We start from the raw sequence: 20650 nt of genomic DNA, 5'->3' as shown, positions 1-20650 counted from the left end.
CATGGAGGAAGAGAGAAGAAATGAAACCCTAAGTTTCATTCTTTGTGAGAGGGTGTGGCAATGAGGGGTTCAACCCTTCATTTATCTTGTTTCATCTAGTCCATCAATGGACTAAATTCATCAATCTGAAATGGATGGCACTCTTTCACCCTTTTAATTCCACCAATCACCATCGATCTTCTTATTATTTGCATTATTGCCCTAAGTTCTCTAATATTATGTGACTTACCACATGTGATACACGAAAGTAGCAAACACATTGACCAATATGTCATCTCTACACTTAATCATGAGATTAATGCTTTAATCAATAAGCTTAGTATTTGGGTTAGGACTAATGATTAACCAATTAATTATTTATCTTTGATGAATAAGATAACATTAATTATTCTATTAATAATTAATGATTTAGCCTTGCGTCAACGTACTAGCCCAAGCTTTAAATTTCCAATCTTACCCTCCAAGTAGGTTAATTAGTTAATTAATCCTACTTAAGAAAAAATTATGTCAAATGATCACCTCAAATTAATCACTTGACTTATGAGTTTGCTAATTGTCCTTATTGATTAATTAGTAATTAAGTCATTAGAGATTTATGGTCGGACAGTACTTGGGTCACCCCTTGGGGGTACCCCAAGGTCACCACACCCCCAAAATTATAATTTCGGTAATTTCGGCGCATGATCAGAACCGTTCACTTTTTAGATTACCTATTATAGATTATCTCTGCAAAAAACCAACTCAATCGGAAATCTTTTGGTTATATAACTGTTGTCGATTAAATAGAAAAAATTAACGGTTTGGTAAAAAAATCACTCTTAAATCGGAAACCATTGATTTTTTCTACTTAATTGACAACAATTATATAATCAAACAATTTTCGATTAATTTAATTTTTTGCAGAAATGATTTTTAATAGGTTATCTAAAAAGTGAACAGTTCCGATCATGTACTGACATTGCCGAAATCGAAATTTAGAGAGATGGGGTGACCTTAGAGTACTCCCAAAGGGTGACCCAAGTACTGTCCTTTATGGTCCTCATTACTATTCACAGTTAAGTAAGCTCACACTAGAGCAATAATAGGATGGGTGACCCACTGGGAAGTGTCGACTCCCAATCTTAGGTAATAACAACTATCACGATAGTTGCGATCAATAATCGAACATATTGATCCTTGGTATCATATTTTCCTTTTGGTCTCCCATAGACTTGTATGTATGTGACCCTTTATGTTCTTATTCGATTTGGCAGTAAGATCACAATTAATCTGTAACTCTTTCTAATTAATTGCTCTTTAGACTCTACAAACCATGTTGACACCTAGCCACAGTTCATGGCCCCTAAACCAAATAAAATTTAGCCTCATAACCTATTTAGTTATTTTAAATAGCTAAGTTATGTAACTATATCTCGATACAGTTATTCTCTTAACTATACAGTCATTCTCTTAACTATGTCTCGATTACATCTTAGGTATGTAACTTGTGTCAAAACTCATCACAGGTTATAATCATATATGTGACTTTGATGCTAAAGGTAGAGAATTTGCGAGTCTTCATATCTAGGGATATCTCTTTCGGAATGTGAGATATTCTATGTCGCACACTGACATGCCTTCATATGTGTGTCAATGCATTTTAGTTTAGATTTGTTGTCAATTGTAGTTTTATATATGTTTAGTAGTTTAAAGTTGTACGGATCTGTATATGTTACTGTTTACATTTTTATTTTTGGCTGAGAAACAGTTTCATCTTTTTTTTTTACCTCATTTTTAAGTTTCAAGTTTCTAACATCAAGCTAAACAATTTTCGAAAAATACTATCTTTAATGTAGAAGAAGTTGTTGCACAAAATGGTATGAAAATAAAAAAATATAGATTAAGGAAGACAATAACTCTAGAGGAAGAATCACCTGTAGAGATAATTTAAATCAGCTGTTGATAATACTAAAAGGTGTATGGATTGACGATAAAATAACGCTGAAGTGGAGACTTCAATTCATTATACGGTATGTTACTACTATTTAATTTTATACGTTATTTTGGGTTTGCATCTCTTCAATGTTTCTATTATGATTTTTTTTTTTTTTTAATGTTGTTAATAGCGATATGATAGATAATATTTTTCAGATGGAGAAGAAAGGGATATATCATGAAATAATGAGAGCGGATCAAATTTTGATAATTGACAGTTATAAAGTACATATACCAGATTCAGATTATAATGCTGAATTGGAAACATATATAGCCCAATCTCATGCTATGATGTTAGTCATATTTCTTGATAGATGTGACAATAAAGCAAAAGTAGAGCACTTTCGTAAGTTTTTTCTTAAGGAAAAGTTCTCAAGCTGAATGAAGATTCCCAAAAATTTGAATGGTGAATATAGAGCTCATTGTGCCTATAAGAGACCAATGCGAGGCATTAGAGTGAAGTTAAAACAAATTCTATTGAGAATTACGTACATATATCTCAATTGTTTCAATCTTAGGTATTAAAATGGGATAATTGAAATAGAAAGAAATATTGTTGGGAGAAAAACATTTATAGAGTTTTATAAGATATATAAAACAAAATACATAAATGCAAAGAAAAAGAAGATAGAATCATCACATTAGTTACAGTACATAAGAGATGCTATAATACATATATCTCAATTGTTTCAATCTCATGCTATGATGTTAGTCATATTTCTTGATAGATGTGACAATAAAGCAAAAGTAGAGCACTTTCGTAAGTTTTTTCTTAAGGAAAAGTTCTAAAGCTGAATGAAGATTCCCAGAAATTTGAATGGTAAATATAGAGCTCATTGTGCCTATAAGAGACCAATGCGAGGCATTAGAGTGAAGTTAAACAAATTCTATTGAGAATTACGTACATATATCTCAATTGTTTCAATCTTAGGTATCAAAATGGGATAATTGAAATAGAAAGAAATATTGTTGGGAGAAAAACATTTATAGAGTTTTATAAGATATATAAAACAAAATATATAAATGCAAAGAAAAATAAGATAGAATCATCACATTAGTTACAGTACATAAGAGATGCTATAATACATATATCTCAATTGTTTCAATCTCATGCTATGATGTTAGTCATATTTCTTGATAGATGTGACAATAAAGCAAAAGTAGAGCACTTTCGTAAGTTTTTTCTTAAGGAAAAGTTCTCAAGCTGAATGAAGATTCCCAGAAATTTGAATGGTGAATATAGAGCTCATTGTGCCTATAAGAGACCAATGCGAGGCATTAGAGTGAAGTTAAACAAATTCTATTGAGAATTACGTACATATATCTCAATTGTTTCAATCTTAGGTATCAAAATGGGATAATTGAAATAGAAAGAAATATTGTTGGGAGAAAAACATTTATAGAGTTTTATAAGATATATAAAACAAAATATATAAATGCAAAGAAAAAGAAGATAGAATCATCACATTAGTTACAGTACATAAGAGATGCTATAATACACGTGAATCATATTTATCAATTAAGTAAAATGGGTAAGTATCCCATCTCCAATCATGTCATAAAGTTTTAAAAAATTATATTAGTTGTATTTGGAATATTTTAGTTGTATTAATTATTGCAGAACAAATATAATCCGGAAGAATTTGTTACTACACACTTCTCATACGTGATTCCAAATTTGTTTCAATTATGCCGTAATAGAAGTGTCGGCATAGATTTTATGGACAACTTGAAACCTTTCAATAATAGGGTGAAAGTTTTCCCCTAGACTTGTTCGGAAAGACAACTGAACCTAGGCTCGAATATATGGATCAAGTCTTCTACTACTTCCATCCACATCTTCAAGAACTTTCTTGAAATTATTCTGAATTGCTATCAATCATGCCTAATTTACTATCACTTCCTTGAAATTTACCCAAATACTCCTCACAAAGTGCAACTTTTTCGTTAGGATTAATATTTTCTCTAGTAACTGGCTCATCATCAATTGGCAAGCTAGTAATATAATACACATCTTCTAAAGAAAAAATTAATTTAATGTAATGAAGACAAACCATCTAACTCTTACATCATAACATTGTATCAAAACAGAAATAAGAGGTATACAATGCCTAATTTCTTCCATGGGGAAGAACCTATCATAATTATTAAAACCAATGTTTTTCAAACTCGTAACCACTTTTTTTATCGGGCACCCATTTTTTTACATTATTCATATGGTCCATTACTTTCTTCTACAAAAGAACAATATGATCAAAAAAATAAACAACTACAAGAAACCATAAAATCAAAAATAAAATGTCAAGCTAAACTTACAAAATCCATATTTGGAATTTAGGAAATTTAGGAGCGAATTTTACAGTGTATTGTTGGTGTTACAAAGAATTAGACAAATCTATTGTCTTATAGCTGGAGATCATGAACCTATTAATGATTAATGTGTTTGCATATATGAGTACTTATTGTTAGTTATAATCTTGAATCTTTCGATGATGGGGTTGAAAAGCATAAGTTCTTTTTTACTATAATTTTTTAATATTTCATGTGTTTCATCACAAAGCATATGTTGTTTGTAGGACACTGTTTCATTATCAAATAAAATATTGATTGTATTTTTTTCCCCACTCTCTTCCACTTTTTGGTCCCGATTGTCAAAATTTGTTGAAAGCAATGAAAGTCAAGATGATGATAAAGCGAAAAACAAAGTCCCTGAATATTATATGAGTGGGCCACACGCTTGTTGTATTGTGCTAGTGGTAATATGTTTATATGAATGATAATATGTTATGTTGTATTGTATTGTCACTCATTAATAATTAACTTTCTCTAATTAAAGAAGATTATGTGAAAATAGCTTAATTTAATAATTACACAATATTTCATAAATTATATAACTTTAGTAGTAAATTAATTCTTAATTTAATTGATAATATACTTACTCATTATTTACATAACCAAATTTTTCACTAAGTAAGAATATTCAATTCAATTTATTTTTTCTTCATTTTGAAAAATTTGACAAATCAATGTCTAAAATTGTGGTATGTAACCATAATGTTCTTGTCGTTTGTGGTGCTGTGTATTTTTTCGAGTATATTAACTTTGTTATCCCTTATTCATATATCAGATATCTCTATTTCTATGATTGATATTATTATTCACTCTCTCCGGAACTTCTTTTATGATTTCTTTATATTTTCAAACAGACGATATATCAACAAAACTTATGATTAAACCCTTGATTTAAAAATCAAAGGACATTAGTGGCCAAAAAAAAAATCGAGGGGCATTTAAAATATAAATAAATTAAAACAAAGTTATTATACCCCAAACAAAACGTATATTGTAACTAAATTTCATACGATAAATTTAGCTTGCTTGATTTGTATAATTAAATTTCTTACAATAAAAGCATAATATTCAGTGTCATTCTTACTAAATTGTAATGATTTATAAAATAATTTGAGGAAGACATTATTGCATGACACTTTGCATTTCGGGCCTCGCATTAAGTCCATATGTGCAGAATTTACATGACACATTTTGTTTGATTTTAAATGGGAGGTTGCATCTTGTATGTGAAGGCCAATACAACTTTATTTTCTTTTGGGATATTCCTGGGGAAAAAGTAGTTTGGCTGAGCTAAGCGTGAGAGCATATATTTGGTCTTTATTCATAAAAGTTCTTTATTAATAAGTCACAACATATAATTTTTTTTAGTCATAAACCCAAACTTCTAATCTATTTAATTATTTTAAGTCACAAATCAAGAAAAATTAAGTATGAAGCATTCAATACTATTCAAACTCAAGCATACCCAAGTAAGGTAATACCTAAGTTTTAGTTAAATTAATTTTTGAATTCTTTTGTGAGCTTAGGGTTTATGGTATAGTCTTTAAAATTTAGGACTAAAGCCCTAAAAACTTAATTATGAAGTCATAAAATCTAAACTCTAAATGCTTAAACCTTAAAACAATACTACATTATTCAACAAAATGTAATTCTACGAAATTATAAAGTTTAATCTTGTAGAGTTACATACTGCATCATAATAAAATAAAGTTTAAACAACTTTTTGATGCTTTGTGTCGATGAGGAGTTTCAAAGAAAAATTTGAGACAAATTAACATTTTCTTTAAAAAATTTACAACATAAAGTGATAAATGAGAACGCGAAGAAATGGGACAGCGAAATAGTGTGATTGGATATTTGCCAGTGATTAAATGACCAATGAAGGACTGATATATTGAAATATTTTTGAACAAGATTCCAATAATAACGTGACACAGTTTGTGGCCACGAAATCTGAAAAAGATATTATATATAAAAGTTTGACCACCCATTAATTAATAAGAAGTAAGCCTTAATGAGTGCCTACTAGTAGCTACCGCGCACATCTAATCTCCGGGTTGAGACTATCCTATTGATAGGGCCAGGAATAGGTGGTTTAGTAACGAATTATTATATTTTCAAGCAGAGTATCACTATCACACAATGTGCCATATGAATTAATTCTGAATTTTCAAACTGTGCCACTTAACTCTATAAAATTTTGATCACTAAAAATTTAATTAGCTCTGCAAAATGACACCAATATTAAAATATTAAAAAAGTTAAACACAATACAATTTATTTCATTTCACAATACAAACACATAAACTAAACCACAAACACATAAACTAAACAATATTGGCCCATCAAGCATGCATGTGGTGCGCCTCATGCTTGGATCCATATGCGCTCAGTCAAATTTTCCTTCAAGTGTGCATTCACACGTCTGTTCCTAATCAAATTACGACGGATGTTCTCCTCAGGTAAAGATGATGGAGGCTCACATTGTATGCTTGGTTCCACACTGTCATACTATGCTTATGCCCTTCTAATAGACTCTTCCATGTTAAACTTCTGCCAGCCTGGATCATCTTGTTGTTGCTCATCATCGACAATCATATTGTGCAATATTATGCACGCCTTCATGATTTAACGCATATCATTCATATCCTAATAACGAGTAGGTCGTTTGATAATCTGTCATTGGGCTTTTAAAATCCCAAACGCCCTTTCCACATCCTTACGGAAGCCCTCTTGTCTCCTCGCAAATAACCTGTGAGGTTTCGAAATCGGATTGCGTATTGATGAAATTAGAGTTGCTCACTTGGGGTAGATCCTGTCAGCAAGATAGTATGAGATTTTGAATTCCACATCATTCACACTGTATTAATTTCACCATGTGGGCTCTTCTAGATATCTCCCAATCAAAGAGGTGTGAGCAGTCTAGCACGGTAATGTTATTGTTAGAACCTGAAAATCCGAAGTTTGCATGCCAAATCCACATGTCGTATGAGGCAACTGCTTCCAAAATAACGGTTGGTGTATGATAGTGCCCACGATAGTGAGCATGCTCAGCCATGGGGCAATTTTACCACACCCAGTGCATGTAGTCTAAGCTTCCAATCATTCCTGGAAATCCTCTTTGACGCCCCTTTTCCCATGAGTCTTCTCATATTCTCCAAGTTAGGTCTGCGGATATACTCCTCCTCATAGACGTGGGTGATGGCTAGACAGAATTTATATATTGCATCATTTTTGGTGCCCTGGCTAATGGTTAGTAGCTCTGCAACCCCATCGAGGGGTTGGCCATACGCCATCACTCTCAATGCCGCAGTCACCTTATGATGGGGTGTGTAACCAAGTCTACCGAGGGCATCTAGCCTGGATTGGAACCAATCATCATGGAGGCACACATCGTTCAAAATCTTGTTGAATAGGGGTTGATGGTGGGTTATCCTCTGTATCAAGGCAAATCTCATCTTGATTATCCAGTGTGTCATCGGTCGATGCTTCCTGATCTTTGACCCGCACAATTGAATTTGCAGCTGAGTACTTGACGCATTCTTTTAAATCCTTCCAAACATGGAGCAGGCTAAAATTTTTTCCATTGTTCTTGTCTTTATATATCTCAAGTGTATCTGCAAACTACAAAAATTATGACACATGAATAAATTATCAAATATTAACAATGGAATAAACATACAACATTCAATATTTCCAAATAAACGATATATCAAAGAAACATATAATCCCTTGATTTGAAAAAGTAAGGACAATTAAAATAGAGATAAACCATAACAAAGTTATTATGCCCCGAAAACCAAAACCAATCGCTTTGCCACTACCTTAGCGCATTTACGGCCAAATTCCATCGTTTGGGCCCTCAAATTAGCGTTTTTGTTAATTTTTCCTTATTTGGTAGTTTTTAAGACTTTTAAGAACATTGTTATTTTGGCCCTATAAAAGGGATTGTAATTTTGTTATTTTGTTATCTTTGATATTATCAATATTAAAAAAATCGAGAGTTTCTCTCAAAATTTGTGTTTTTATTTCTGCCAAATTTTCGGTAGGAGTTTCCTTGGTATTGGATCTCACAGAATCACTCCGGGTTTCAGGGTGGAATCCGGAGACGGTCCTATCATCACCCATACTACCAAGGGTTCAGAGAAAAAACTAGTTGATGAAGAATCACACCGCATAATGGTAAGCTCTCTAAATGTACCCTGTAAATTTGTGGGATTTGCTAAAAATGGCAATAAATTTCAATTTGTTTAACACATACCTTTTTCGCGAATTAAAATGTAGGTAGAATTTAAAGAGCGTGAAAATAAGCGTGGTGAACATGGTGAGGAGATAACACCTCAAGTGAGAGACATGATATATGCTGAGGTAATGGGACCAGGAAAAGGAAATTATGTGCAAGGATTTGGGATTGATGTACAATGTACAGATATACCTGGGGTTGAGATTGCAAAGTGAGGCATTTCCAAGAAAGTTCTAGCACTGCAGGATGAATTGGAGGAGTAGAAGAAAGCTGCGGCTGAGGCTAATGAGAAGTTGAATCAAATCAGGCAGGAGGCAGCAGAGAAGAAAATCTGAGGGCTGGCAGGTTGAAAAGAGAGCAAGAGGAGAGTATTTCAAAACTGAGGGCTGAACAAGAAGAAAATCTAAGGCTGGCAAAGATCCAAATGCAGGAGCAGTTCAAGCTTATGTTTGCTATATAGTATGGGGCAGCACTTTGATTTCAATACATTTGAGTCAAACATGCTAGCTACCACTCAGAACCAGTGTGGAAGTTCACATGCTCAACCACACTCATCCTCTATGGAGATTGGAGATGCTCGTTTTGGTGCTACTTCAGCAAATCAAGGTGATGACGAATGCCAAAGTACGTGAGACATGCTTTTAGTTCCAGTATTTGTTTTATATATTGGCATTTAGGTTGCAGTGATGCATATGATTGAATGTCTTTTGGTTCACCTGTTTAGCAAATCTTTGGTGTTATACAAGCCTTATGCAGACTTTGGTGCAATTACCTTTTGAACTTGTAAATTATTATGCTGTCAAAACTTGATGACTTGGGCTGTCAATGTGGATTATTTTTGGGTTAATCCTATTTTGTTTTTGCTTAAACAGGTATTTTGTATATGCTTGAACAAATATTTTGTATGGCTTGTAGTGGAGATCGACATAGAAGTGTAATCCACTGCAGATAGAAGTGTAATCCACTGCAGTTATTTAGAATGAAATTTGGAAATTTGAACAAATATTTTGTATGGCTTTATTAGATAATTTTACAAAGGCTTCATATTTTTTTTATCCTTTCACTCTCTATCGTGTTTGCATAGTTAATAACAGTGACAAGTATGTACCTTATTAGTATTATGTTAAATAGCATATGAAAAAAAAAATCAAAATTATCTATTTCACTGCGCATTTCTAATGTATGTCACAATTCCAGTAAGTAGGACAATATTCTTGTGTATGGCATTTAATTTTATCTACTGTGTAAGTGCAATATAATTAAGTGTATAACAAACACACCTGAATGGTTTAAATACTAGTTTACATTATTTATTGAAAAAAAAAAAAAAACTGAAAGGGCACAAATGTGCTAGTTGTGCTTGTGGCTATAATCATGGTGAGCCATAATACTGATATATATTATTTATTAAAAAAAAAATAAAAAAAACTGAAAGGGCATAAATGTGCTAGTTGTGCTTATGCCTTTTGACGACAAAAATAAATTTGTGCTACATCAAGTTTTTTCTTGTAGTGGAAACTTGAGAAATGGGAAAACCTAGTTAGCTAGGGCTAGGCCAGAAGGGGAAGATGAAGAAGAAGAAGGGCCAGAAGGGCCAGAAGGGGAAGATGAAGAAGAAGAAGAGCCAGAAGGGGAAGATGAAGAAGAAGTCCCTATATATATGTACCTGTGAGTATAGGGATTATGGTAACGTTTTCTACGTTATTCACGCCATCAAATTGAGCGATTTGTTATCATGTTCGTGCCCTGATCCAAGTAAATGCCGCAGTTGCTCCTCCAAAGGCAAAGCCGAATCGCCACTACGCTATCTGGATTCTTTGGGCGACGTGTTTTTCCCCACCCATATGGGTTGCGGTGTTTTCGGCTCCCAAATTATTTTCGCCGGCGGCGCGGACTCCACCCCCATACCACGAGACAGGTCTTTCCCGGGTGTCCACCTCCTCGACGGCGACCTCACCGTACACGTCGACCTCGACCGCACCGAAGTAGAGGGGTGTTCGAGATTGGGACCAAATCTGAGCAAAAGACTTTTTGCTTTCAACACGGCGGATAAAAATCCCAAGATCATCGAGGCGAGCAAAGAGTTTGGGATTATGCAAGCAGGCAAAGCTCGACCCCTGCTGGTGGAGCTTGAAGGGAAACTCTTTGCTCTTGATGGTTCTCACGATGAGATGTACCTTTGTTACATGGAGCGTCCATATTTCGAGGTATTCAACCCTACAGATCGGAAATGGTTGCCACTGCCTCAACCTCCATTTTTCTGTGACAGATTTGCTCCTTACTCTTATTTAATTGCGGGGAGCATGATCATTCTCTCCACCGAAAACAATCGCCACCTGTTTGGCTTTGATGTCACCGAAGAAGAACCATGGGGATATGTACTCGATCAGTATGATGGCCCTTTTTCCTTCGACGGAGCTTTGGCTGTGGAGGAGGATGATGGTTGGCTAGTGTTTACATATGAAGAAGATGCAGATGAACCGGTAGCAGTCTACCTCTTGTCGGATCCTCGTATGGACAAGATCGCTTCTCTAAAGCTGCCACATCCGTTAACTCCTGAATTTCTTTTATCATTTGACTACCGTTTTGTCCATCTAGGAGGTCGAAAAGTATGTCTTGTTATGACTACATACATGTGCCCAGAACCTAATGAAGATGGTACAGATAGATCTCGGGTTGAGAATATGGGTGTTTATTTCATAACATTTGAATATTTCTCTCAGAAGGTCCATTCGAAAATAAACTGGCAAGTCCGACTCCTGGGTACTCGCTTCCTTGATTGCAATATCAAGCAGCCTGACCGACGCTTCTATAATTGCAATGCCAAGCGCTCTAACACATCTCCCTGCAACTTTGGTTTGGAGTTGCTTGGTTGCTTCGTGCTGTAAGTTTTAATTAATTTGCTCATCATTACCAATAAATGATTATACGTTTGTGTATTATATGTGAATTGGCATTCTCAAACGTAGCCAAAATTGAACAAGAACAAGCAGAGAATAGGAAGTTGAGAGTAGGGGTTTTAACAATTCACTCCTGTTTTCTTCAAAATTACCCTCTTCACTTTGAATTAAAGAAAACAAGGTTTAGCCTAAAAAAACGTAAATTTTTTTCATATGCTTATGGTTTTAATAAATTGACATTCCTTTCTTTTATATATATGCTAATATATCCTTAATTTGTGAGGATTTGTTCTTTTAGGTTTCTAAAGGATTTCTTATATATCCTTAGTTAATTTACTTTATGGAGCACATATATATACTTACATTTGAATCTTTATTTGTGATTGTTCGATCATTTGCTTTAAAAACAAAAAAAACAAAAACTAATGCTAGCTAGTTTTTGTTTAAAGCTCTAAAATTATGTCGATGCAATTTATGGCTTTGAAAGTGATCCATATATCCTTTTGGACCAATCAACTGGGTGAATAGGATCTCTAAGCATTGCTTTCAATGCCAATGTAGACCTGGAGTTGCACAACAACCCAACTGTGGAATGTTTGGCTGCTGTAGAAATAGCTACTAGTATGAAGTTTTTTGAACACAAGTAGAAAATCAGCTGCGAATCTCATTCGTTAGTTCCCTCTCTTGCATTGTCCTTTTTATTATCCTATAAATATACTAAAACCAAAATTAGTTAATAGATAGTAAATGGGATCTGGTATATCTGTATATGTATCAAGTAGAAAGAAATCAATGCAATTATAAATGAGAAATGCGCTTGAGCAGTTAAAGAGTAGAGGAAAGGAATATCTCTAGACTTGTTTAAATTTATATCTGTTATATAAGTTCCTTTTATATAGACTACATATGCAGGCATGCATAGATGTATGATTTATGATTCCTTGTTTTAATCTTACTATTCTTAACTTGGAATATATTGTTTTTTCTTTTCTGTTTTTTTTTTTTTCTTCTTCTTAGTTGGTCGTTAATTAGGTGGATATAAGGAGTCACCACTCGAATATATCTCTTAGAATAATGCTAAGGATTCTAAATTTGTATCACAAATGATGTGACAGTGAATGTGTCAGTTGTTTACTTGTAAATAAATGACCTCCAGAATGGATTCATACATTAATCTATGGAACATTGCCACGTTATTTGGGATCCCTAACAGTACTCATTCTTTGTTTTTTTATTTTTTTGTTACAAAGGATGATCCAAACTCTAGCCATATAAGGTTAAATACTCTTAACCTCCAAAGTTACAAATCTCACACCAAACATAAATTTTAAGCATATATAAGACATAACACAACATATTGTTCATATTCTCTTCTAGCTTCATCACCAAAACCCAAAACTATTGTTTTGTGCCTCTCCTAACCCATATATATATATATATATATCTCGTGATAATCAGTCTTTCAACAGTGATATTTTGGTCCTAATTAATTATATTAAACCTATAAGATTTATTATCAAAAGAAAAGTTTTATCATTCCAAGAAAAAAAAAAAAGGAAACTATATATCATATTATTAGTCACATAAGGCATTCCTACACATTAAAAAATAAGTAGGGAATGAGAGTTGCAAGTTTCGAAGACGTGTCTGATACCATATTAATAATTACTAAACTCTAAATTGTTAAAAACGAGTTAACAATGTATATTAAGCTAATACCTCTAACAAATAATGACAACCATGCATTAATTTGGAGAAAGTTGTGTCAATTTTTTTTCTTTAAGAAAAACTTGGCTTTTTCTTAAAAAAAAAAAAACATCAATTTACATCTATCAGTTCTATGATTTTTTAAAATATTTTTTGAAAAACGCTATCTAGTAATTTAATGAGCAAATACATGTTAGTACCTCAATTATATCTCTTTTTTTTTTTTTGTACCTGTCACGTCCCAAATTGGCAACGTGATAGCAGCACGTACTAGTCCTAAGAATCTTGGAATTACAATGTCATACTCTGAGCATTATACTCCCAAATTCCCTAGAACAAGTTAAGTCCTTTTTGTTTGAAATGCGGGTTGGATCAGAGTACAATTGCACACTGGATCAAAATTGTAAATACTTCAAAAAAATATTTCACAAAATACCAACTCGTTTGGGTTAAGAGTTCACAAGACTAACCTTACTAATTAAACATCATGATATGAAGATGATTTTTAAGATATATTTACACTACAACACCAACCAAAATACGAAGCAAAGATTCTGAGTATTTACAAACATGGCAAAAGGAATGAAAATAAAATAAACGTGACATGGAATCAACAAAAGCAACAAACACCAAAAGATCAAGGACCAAAGATCTGTAGAAGCCAGACAAGATTTAATGCCACGCCCAACATACTAATCGAGATCGTCAACTTGGGGAAGATATCAAAAGAGCAGTGTAGGAGGTAAGCATCACATACGATCATAGATTCCCTTCAGGGGACGTTGCCTAAGTTTGAAGACGGTTAAAAATATTTAAATTGTAAGCCAATGATAAAATAATTCAAAAAGCTTCACCACAAAAGATGAAACCAACATTGACAATTGAAATCCTTAAACTTTGTATTTATGTATGCAACATTTAGCAGAACATTTTGGGATCCCCAATTATATATTATACATTATGATTAAACGTAAATGGACAACTACACTTACCGGAACAACTACACTATGGTATGTATAGTCTAAGCTAGCCTTCCTAACGGACAACTCGACTAGCTCGTCTGTACAAACCCCTCCTAATGTTTAGGGGACCACAAGTCACAAAACATGACTCATCACTCTCATGTCATCCAATAATAATCAAGATGAAAAAACTAGAAAAATGGTATATTAAACAATGCAATTTCAGAACAACAATGTTTAAGAGTCATACACACACACACGAAACAGTTCCAAAAGTCAGGGTATGAGATTCTCCTACCTAGAGTCCAAGTTCATACTTGTAGTGCATGTAGTTCTAGAACACTAACATCCTTAGTCTCTTCTCTGGGTAACTGTAAATCCAAGTGCTACAACAACTTAGTCCAAAAGAAAATTTTAAAAGAGTTTCAATATGACATTTCCTTTAGGTCATATCTCCCCTTAAAATTCCAAAAATTAGTCTAGCTTAGACTAAATCTCTGTATTTCCAGGGTTTACCTATTGGTTTCTACTTAAGTCCATATATTTTAATTAAATTTTGGAAGTTTACTATTTTAAGTCCAACAACATGACCATGTCAGTGCAGCTCTGGCTCAATGCCCAATGCCCGTATGCGCATGCATTGACTTTGAAATCACATCGTTTAGTTACGTTACTCGAGTGGTCTCAATTCGTTATTAAGTTGATTGATTAACAAGTAAATCTAATTAAGTTTCTTAATTTTCAAGTAAAGTAAATAAATTCATCTTATAACTTTAATTGCATGTTAAACTTACTAATCTATGCCATTTAGTTTGTAGCAATTCAATTATCCAATTTGTCGTGCATAATTAGTTATTCTAAGTAAATCCTACTTTGACTAATCATGATCTTAATTAAAACTTAACAAGAGGGGTTAGATATCAAATACTTGGTTATAGACCTCCTTAGCTTAATCTCCAACAATTGAATTGGTCAATACAGAACTAAAGATAAGGTTACAGCCTAAAAAGTAAACAAACTTAATTTAAAAAACTTAACCAAGCTTAGGGATCGATCAAGAGAACCTTACCGAACACCTTACTTGGGGCGGATTGGAAAATCGGCAAAGGTTCCCTATTGTTAGCTAATTAAATGTTTGATCATTATGTTTATAATGAAAAACCTTAGTCGACATTAATTGGATAGCCCTATCAAACATTAAACTAAGAACTACCTCAAGGACTCCTAATTAATAGTTTGTCTTAAAGAACAAAATAAAACAAAAAGTGTAGAATTAAACTAATTTTAGAGAGAGAAAGAAAGAAGCTTAAATTATATGTGGCAAAATGAAGGGGAGGGGGCTGCTATTTATAGGAGAGGAGGCTTTTCTTGGCGTGCACTCCTCTGTTGGATCAAGATGGGTGGACGGCTAGTATCGTGCCACGTCATCGATCCTTGTTTTTCTTTTCTTAATAATTTTTTTTTGTTTTCTCTGCTTTCTTCCGAAATTCATTGAAAATTCTATTGTGATTCGATATAAAATATGTTGATACTGGGATGTCGGTGATGTTCGATTCAATTTTTCTAGCGTCTTGGATTTTCCATTGATTCGGCCGAATTCTCAAATAATCGAAAATAGCTTCTCTATCTATTTTTCTCTATTTTCTAATTTCCAAAAATGCAATCCAACTTCCATAATTCACTAAAATTAGATGGGGTCTCTGATTCACGCAAGCTAACTTCCATTAGTTTCGTATCGATGAGTACTACACAACCATGGTCTTATTTTGACCAATTGACCTTAAAAACCTAGTCGAAAAATTTGAGAACACTAAAGGTTCTATTTTCTAATATCACCAAAATAATTATAGAAAATTATAATGACCTTAAATAAATACTAGAAAAATACTATAATCTCCAAATAAATTATGGATAAATTCTAGGGCATTACAATACCTCAACATCAAAAAGTTGCATCACATACCTCAACTTTCATTCCATATCAATTTCATACCTCCGTTACATCTCATTTATGAACGCCACACGGACCTAACCACTAAGTGTTGACTTGGCTTCTAAAAATAACCATGTAGACAAAAAATAATAAACAAACCAATAAAACCTTTAAAAATTAAAAAAAAATAATTAGAAAAAGACAAAAAAAATCCCAGCAGCCCTACCCTTACAACCCCCAAACGTAGCAACCCCTCCCTCACCGGCAAGCCTTCTCTCTATTTTTCAGGTTGGACGCAGGGACGGATTCACCAAGGGACAAGGGTAGTCGCCTGACCACCCACCCGCCGGAAAAGCCTTGCCAAACTCACCGGGTTGACCTCCAGGAATGACTACCTGCAAGCACGCCCACAACCTGTTCGACAAAATGTCTGAATGGTTGTGAGGCGCGTGCTTTTCACTTCTTCTCTTTTTTTTTTTTTAAGCATGGCCCAAAACGACGACGCCATGAAATAAAAAAAAAATGAGTAAAGAAACAAACAGGAGCCCGATTGGTGTTCACTATTTGTCCCCAATTCATATTTTCTCAAACTCTAACCCCTTACCCAGCCCTATCTACTGCCGCCCCACCCGCCTGCAAGTCACCACCAGCCAGCCCCACCCGCCTACAACCTGCCACCTCCTGCCGGGTTTTACACAATGACCCCCATGGATAAAATTTCTGGATCCGTCACTGGTTGGACACTGTAGTAGGGAGAAGTTGCCACAACTGGTGTTTGAACACGAGGTCAATGATGGAGCAGTTCTTATCAAGGTTCCTCGCGAGTCTTAATGAGGTAAGGGAGATGCCACCACCCTAACAATAAATATTCTTGCTACTAATCGTGTCAGAATTTTGTAAGAGAAACAAATTACAGCTCATTATAAGGGCTCATAAATGTGTCATGGACGGGTTTGAACGATTTGCCCAGGGCCAGTTGATCACTCTTTTATCTGCTACTAACTATTGTGGTAAGCAAAATCTTTGTCAGTTTCTTTCCATGTCTGGTGCTTGCAGTCTCATATTGCCTTTTCATGTAGGGACGGCAAACAATGCTGGTGCTATACTGGTTGTTGGCAGAGGGTTGGTTGTGGAAGAGATGTAGAAGTTTTTATGCTTCATAGAGATAACTTACAGGGGAGGGTAATTGGTTGTTTAGTTTTACAGTAATGTAACATAGATAATAACATACGTTTAATTCTTTTAAAGTATTTTATTCACATTGAAGAGGCAAGTTTCAGAACAAGCTTGGATTTGCAATCATGTATGACGTCGCAGACAAAATTGATGATTAATTTAGGGGAAAAAAAAACTATGACCAGTATTGTTTTAGCAAGGAAAATTTTATGAAGGAACAAGACTACAATCAATATTTAGGTGGAAAGACACGTGAATGAGGTGAAATCACAGCCTCTTTGATGTACTTCTTAGAATTATTGGGGTCAGGAACCCAGTGAATCTCACTCATGTTGGGTGTCTCCACATATGCCATAGTAAACTCTCCCACCTTCTCTATTTTCCCTTTCTTGCCTGCCCTCAGCACAAGACTGTTCCTGTTGTAAGAGAAGATGCCATTAGCCAGCTGTATGATGTCACTGGGCTCGAATGCATCACACTCATCTCCCCACAGCTGGAAGTGAACTGCCGCGGTCTCGTCTGCCACGAGTGCCAAGCACGTCTTGTTTTGGCCTTCTGCCATCTTCCTGCCTTTCTCCAAAAGTATGAACCTTGCGTCTATGTTGTTCTGTGCTGCAGGCACTATGTCTTTGAGTGGCACCATCTTTGCTTTGCTTCTGCAAAACCTACAAAACTTATTTCTTGTTTTATTTGGACTAAACTTTATTCAAAAAAACAATGGAATTGCAAACCCATTCAATCAATGAAACAAAATTTTATAAGGACAAGCATATATTAATAACCATATATACAGATAAAAATGCAATAACCATTAATCTATAGTACACAATTCAGTCATTGGAGGAGGCTCAACAAAGCATCAATGTGCTCCATCCATTTTAAACCATAGTGTAAATGGAGAACAACCAAACTAAGCTAATGCGGAACCATAATGCTCTGTCGTTTGTGATATGGTTCACTAATTAACTAAACTCGAATTTTATGGGAATCCTGTTATGAGATCATGTTAAGTTATTAATATTAGTTTCAATGGGAGTTAACACTATCTGGGATAAGGATACTTATCCTAGTGTATCCTTATCCCAGATAGTGTTGACTCCTACTAAAACTAAAATTAATAACTTAGCATGATCTCATATAACAGGATTCCCAGAAAATAATTTGTTTGTTTCAAGTTCAGTTAAAAAGTGACCATCCCACAAGCTTCTTTTTGTTGTTTACCATTTACAAATCCCACGAATTTGATCAGCCTGCATATAAGGCCAACAAAGGTAAGCCAATAGTGGCTCAACTTGCTTACTTTCCATTTTCCTATAAACGCAAGAAACAGGGAAAACAAAATTCAGAAATAAGTAACATTTCATAAAACCTATTATGTATGAAATCTGAAAAGATCATGAATGTGGTAGTGAAAAAATAAAATTCATGCAGTAGCCTAAAAATTTATCTAGCTTGAGAGAAAAGCTGCAGAAACAGGATTTAAATGAAAATGAGTACAGAAGGCAGAGATTGTAAACCAAAAAGTGAGAATTAAAGGTAAAGGACACAAAAAATATTAACCTATCCAGTTACATTCATAGTCTACTTGTTGGGTTTACGCTACACATGCGACTGAGCAGGAAAGAAAGAATTTCAGAGACAACATGTAAATAAATGTTACATTCATCCCCATGTTATATTAAGCCATTAAAAATGGTACAATGGAGATCCTGTCAAAGTTGTCATACTTATTTAAAAAGTAGTTGAATACTTATTTCCAGAAAGGACATATGGTAAGGATATTTATCAGTGTAAGTAAAAGACAAAATTTACAAGTGACCAAAGACTTGTGTAACAAAGGTTTCAGCCTCCAAACAATCATAAAATAAATTAAAAAAGATATATTACTACTAATTCAGCCATATTACTACTAATACAAAAGATACAAAAGAATTTGACAAAAAATTGTCTACCCTAAAAAAAACACCAATGAAGAGTCAATAATACTGTTAAATATAAGCTAAAAAATATTAAATACAATCCAGAAGCGAAAATAAACAGTTCCCAGTAATGTAGGGACATCATCTACATTTGGAGCACTTCTTCCATCCTTGCCATGCAAAGGAGTGCCTGTACTCTGAATATTGGGTTGTGGCTTGTGGTACCACAGTAAAGTATAACTTAATTATTATGCCCTATCAGCCACACCAGCGGCTGCAAGGTTCATTTCTTACTCTTAATTTACCTTAGGAACAATATGTCTTTGCATTACAAAATTATATAGAATTAATACTGTATTATTTGTGTTTGCACTCAACTACAGTAAAATCTTTATAAAATGATTGGACTACATTGTTCAGGATTCAGAAAGTGTAATGGCCCAAATAAACGCATTTCCAACATAAAGTTTATAATATGCTTCAGTAAGTTCCTTGCCTACATATGGAATGCTGGCATGCTAAAATATATTAATTCAAAGAAGAGTGTATGAACCTCAGGTAATCTTTCACAGGTTCACCTTGCAAGTTTTGACCTTGCCTCATTTAAAAGAGGTTCCCGGCCTCTTTGGACACTTGACACTTTTCATTGCAAAGAGATCAACAGCTTTGTGTTTGAAAAATACATATTAAAGCATGAAAGCAATCGGATTTTGCCCTCAATTCTATTAACACAAGAAGCAGACTCTCGCATAATGAAACCTACAAAGAACTGTTACACACTTACTCAGGGATAACCAGCATCACTTACAGAGAGAGATAAATGCAAATTAATCAGTACTTTGAAAACTTGGGTCCCTTACAGTCCCATTATCCAATGAAAATTGACATGCCAAAAAGACCATAGTCTACCCTTTGCTCCTTCAGAAGAAGGATGCAAAAGATTATATATGCTTCAACAATAAAGAGATAGAGACACACATCTATATTTTCTTCTCTTTTTTCATTTCAGATAATGAAGCACAGCTACATTTTCAAACAGAATGTGATGGAAATTATTGAACAACAGACTCAGTAACGTAATGCTCCCAATGGTAATTATGAATATTTTCCTAATATCATCTCCACCAAACCAATGAACAGAAACTGACTAGCAGACATCAACCCCAAGCTCCCCTCTTTCTTAAAAGTAAAACTCATACTTATTGACAGAGACGAAAATTGATTTGCTAATTCTACAAATTTAGTTGAGCTTCTCCAAACCGATCAATTAAAGAGCCACAAATTCAGACATTACTTGGAGATATGAGATTTTCTCCAAACCTGGTTTTCGTTGTCGGGAAAATGGAAGGTGTCGTTGATCTGAGAGTCGGAGAGTAATTACTTTTTGGAACCTGGTTGTATACTTGGGCCTTAGTTTGGGTGCGGGCCTGTATACGTTTGAAGTTGTGCGATCAAGTTGCTCCATCAAGACTGGGCTGTAGTTG

General features: G+C 34.2%; 1 protein-coding gene across 3 annotated transcripts in view; it reads right to left on the bottom strand.

Moving 5' to 3' along the window:
• Positions 1–17377: 17377 nt before the first annotated feature.
• LOC147292031 (uncharacterized) overlaps positions 17378–20650 on the bottom strand; it is a 9870-nt gene continuing 6597 nt past the window's right edge. The window contains exons 1-2 of one of the 3 annotated variants that reach the window (XM_086238619.1): positions 20461–20530; positions 17378–17912 (exon numbers count right to left, since the gene is read on the bottom strand). In XM_086238619.1, the coding sequence (XP_086094745.1) occupies positions 17477–17890 (414 nt within the window). In that variant the 5' untranslated portion in view covers positions 17891–17912; positions 20461–20530 and the 3' untranslated portion in view covers positions 17378–17476. Of the gene's footprint in view, positions 17913–20460; positions 20531–20650 lie in introns of those variants that run through there. The other 2 variants (XM_086238620.1, XM_086238621.1) reach the window with 2 other exon arrangements.

Source organism: Dryas octopetala, chromosome 3, assembly GCF_963921425.1.
Source record: "Dryas octopetala chromosome 3, drDryOcto1.1, whole genome shotgun sequence".
Classification (NCBI taxonomy): domain Eukaryota; kingdom Viridiplantae; phylum Streptophyta; class Magnoliopsida; order Rosales; family Rosaceae; genus Dryas; species Dryas octopetala.
This window is presented reverse-complemented; position numbering and strand designations above follow the sequence as displayed.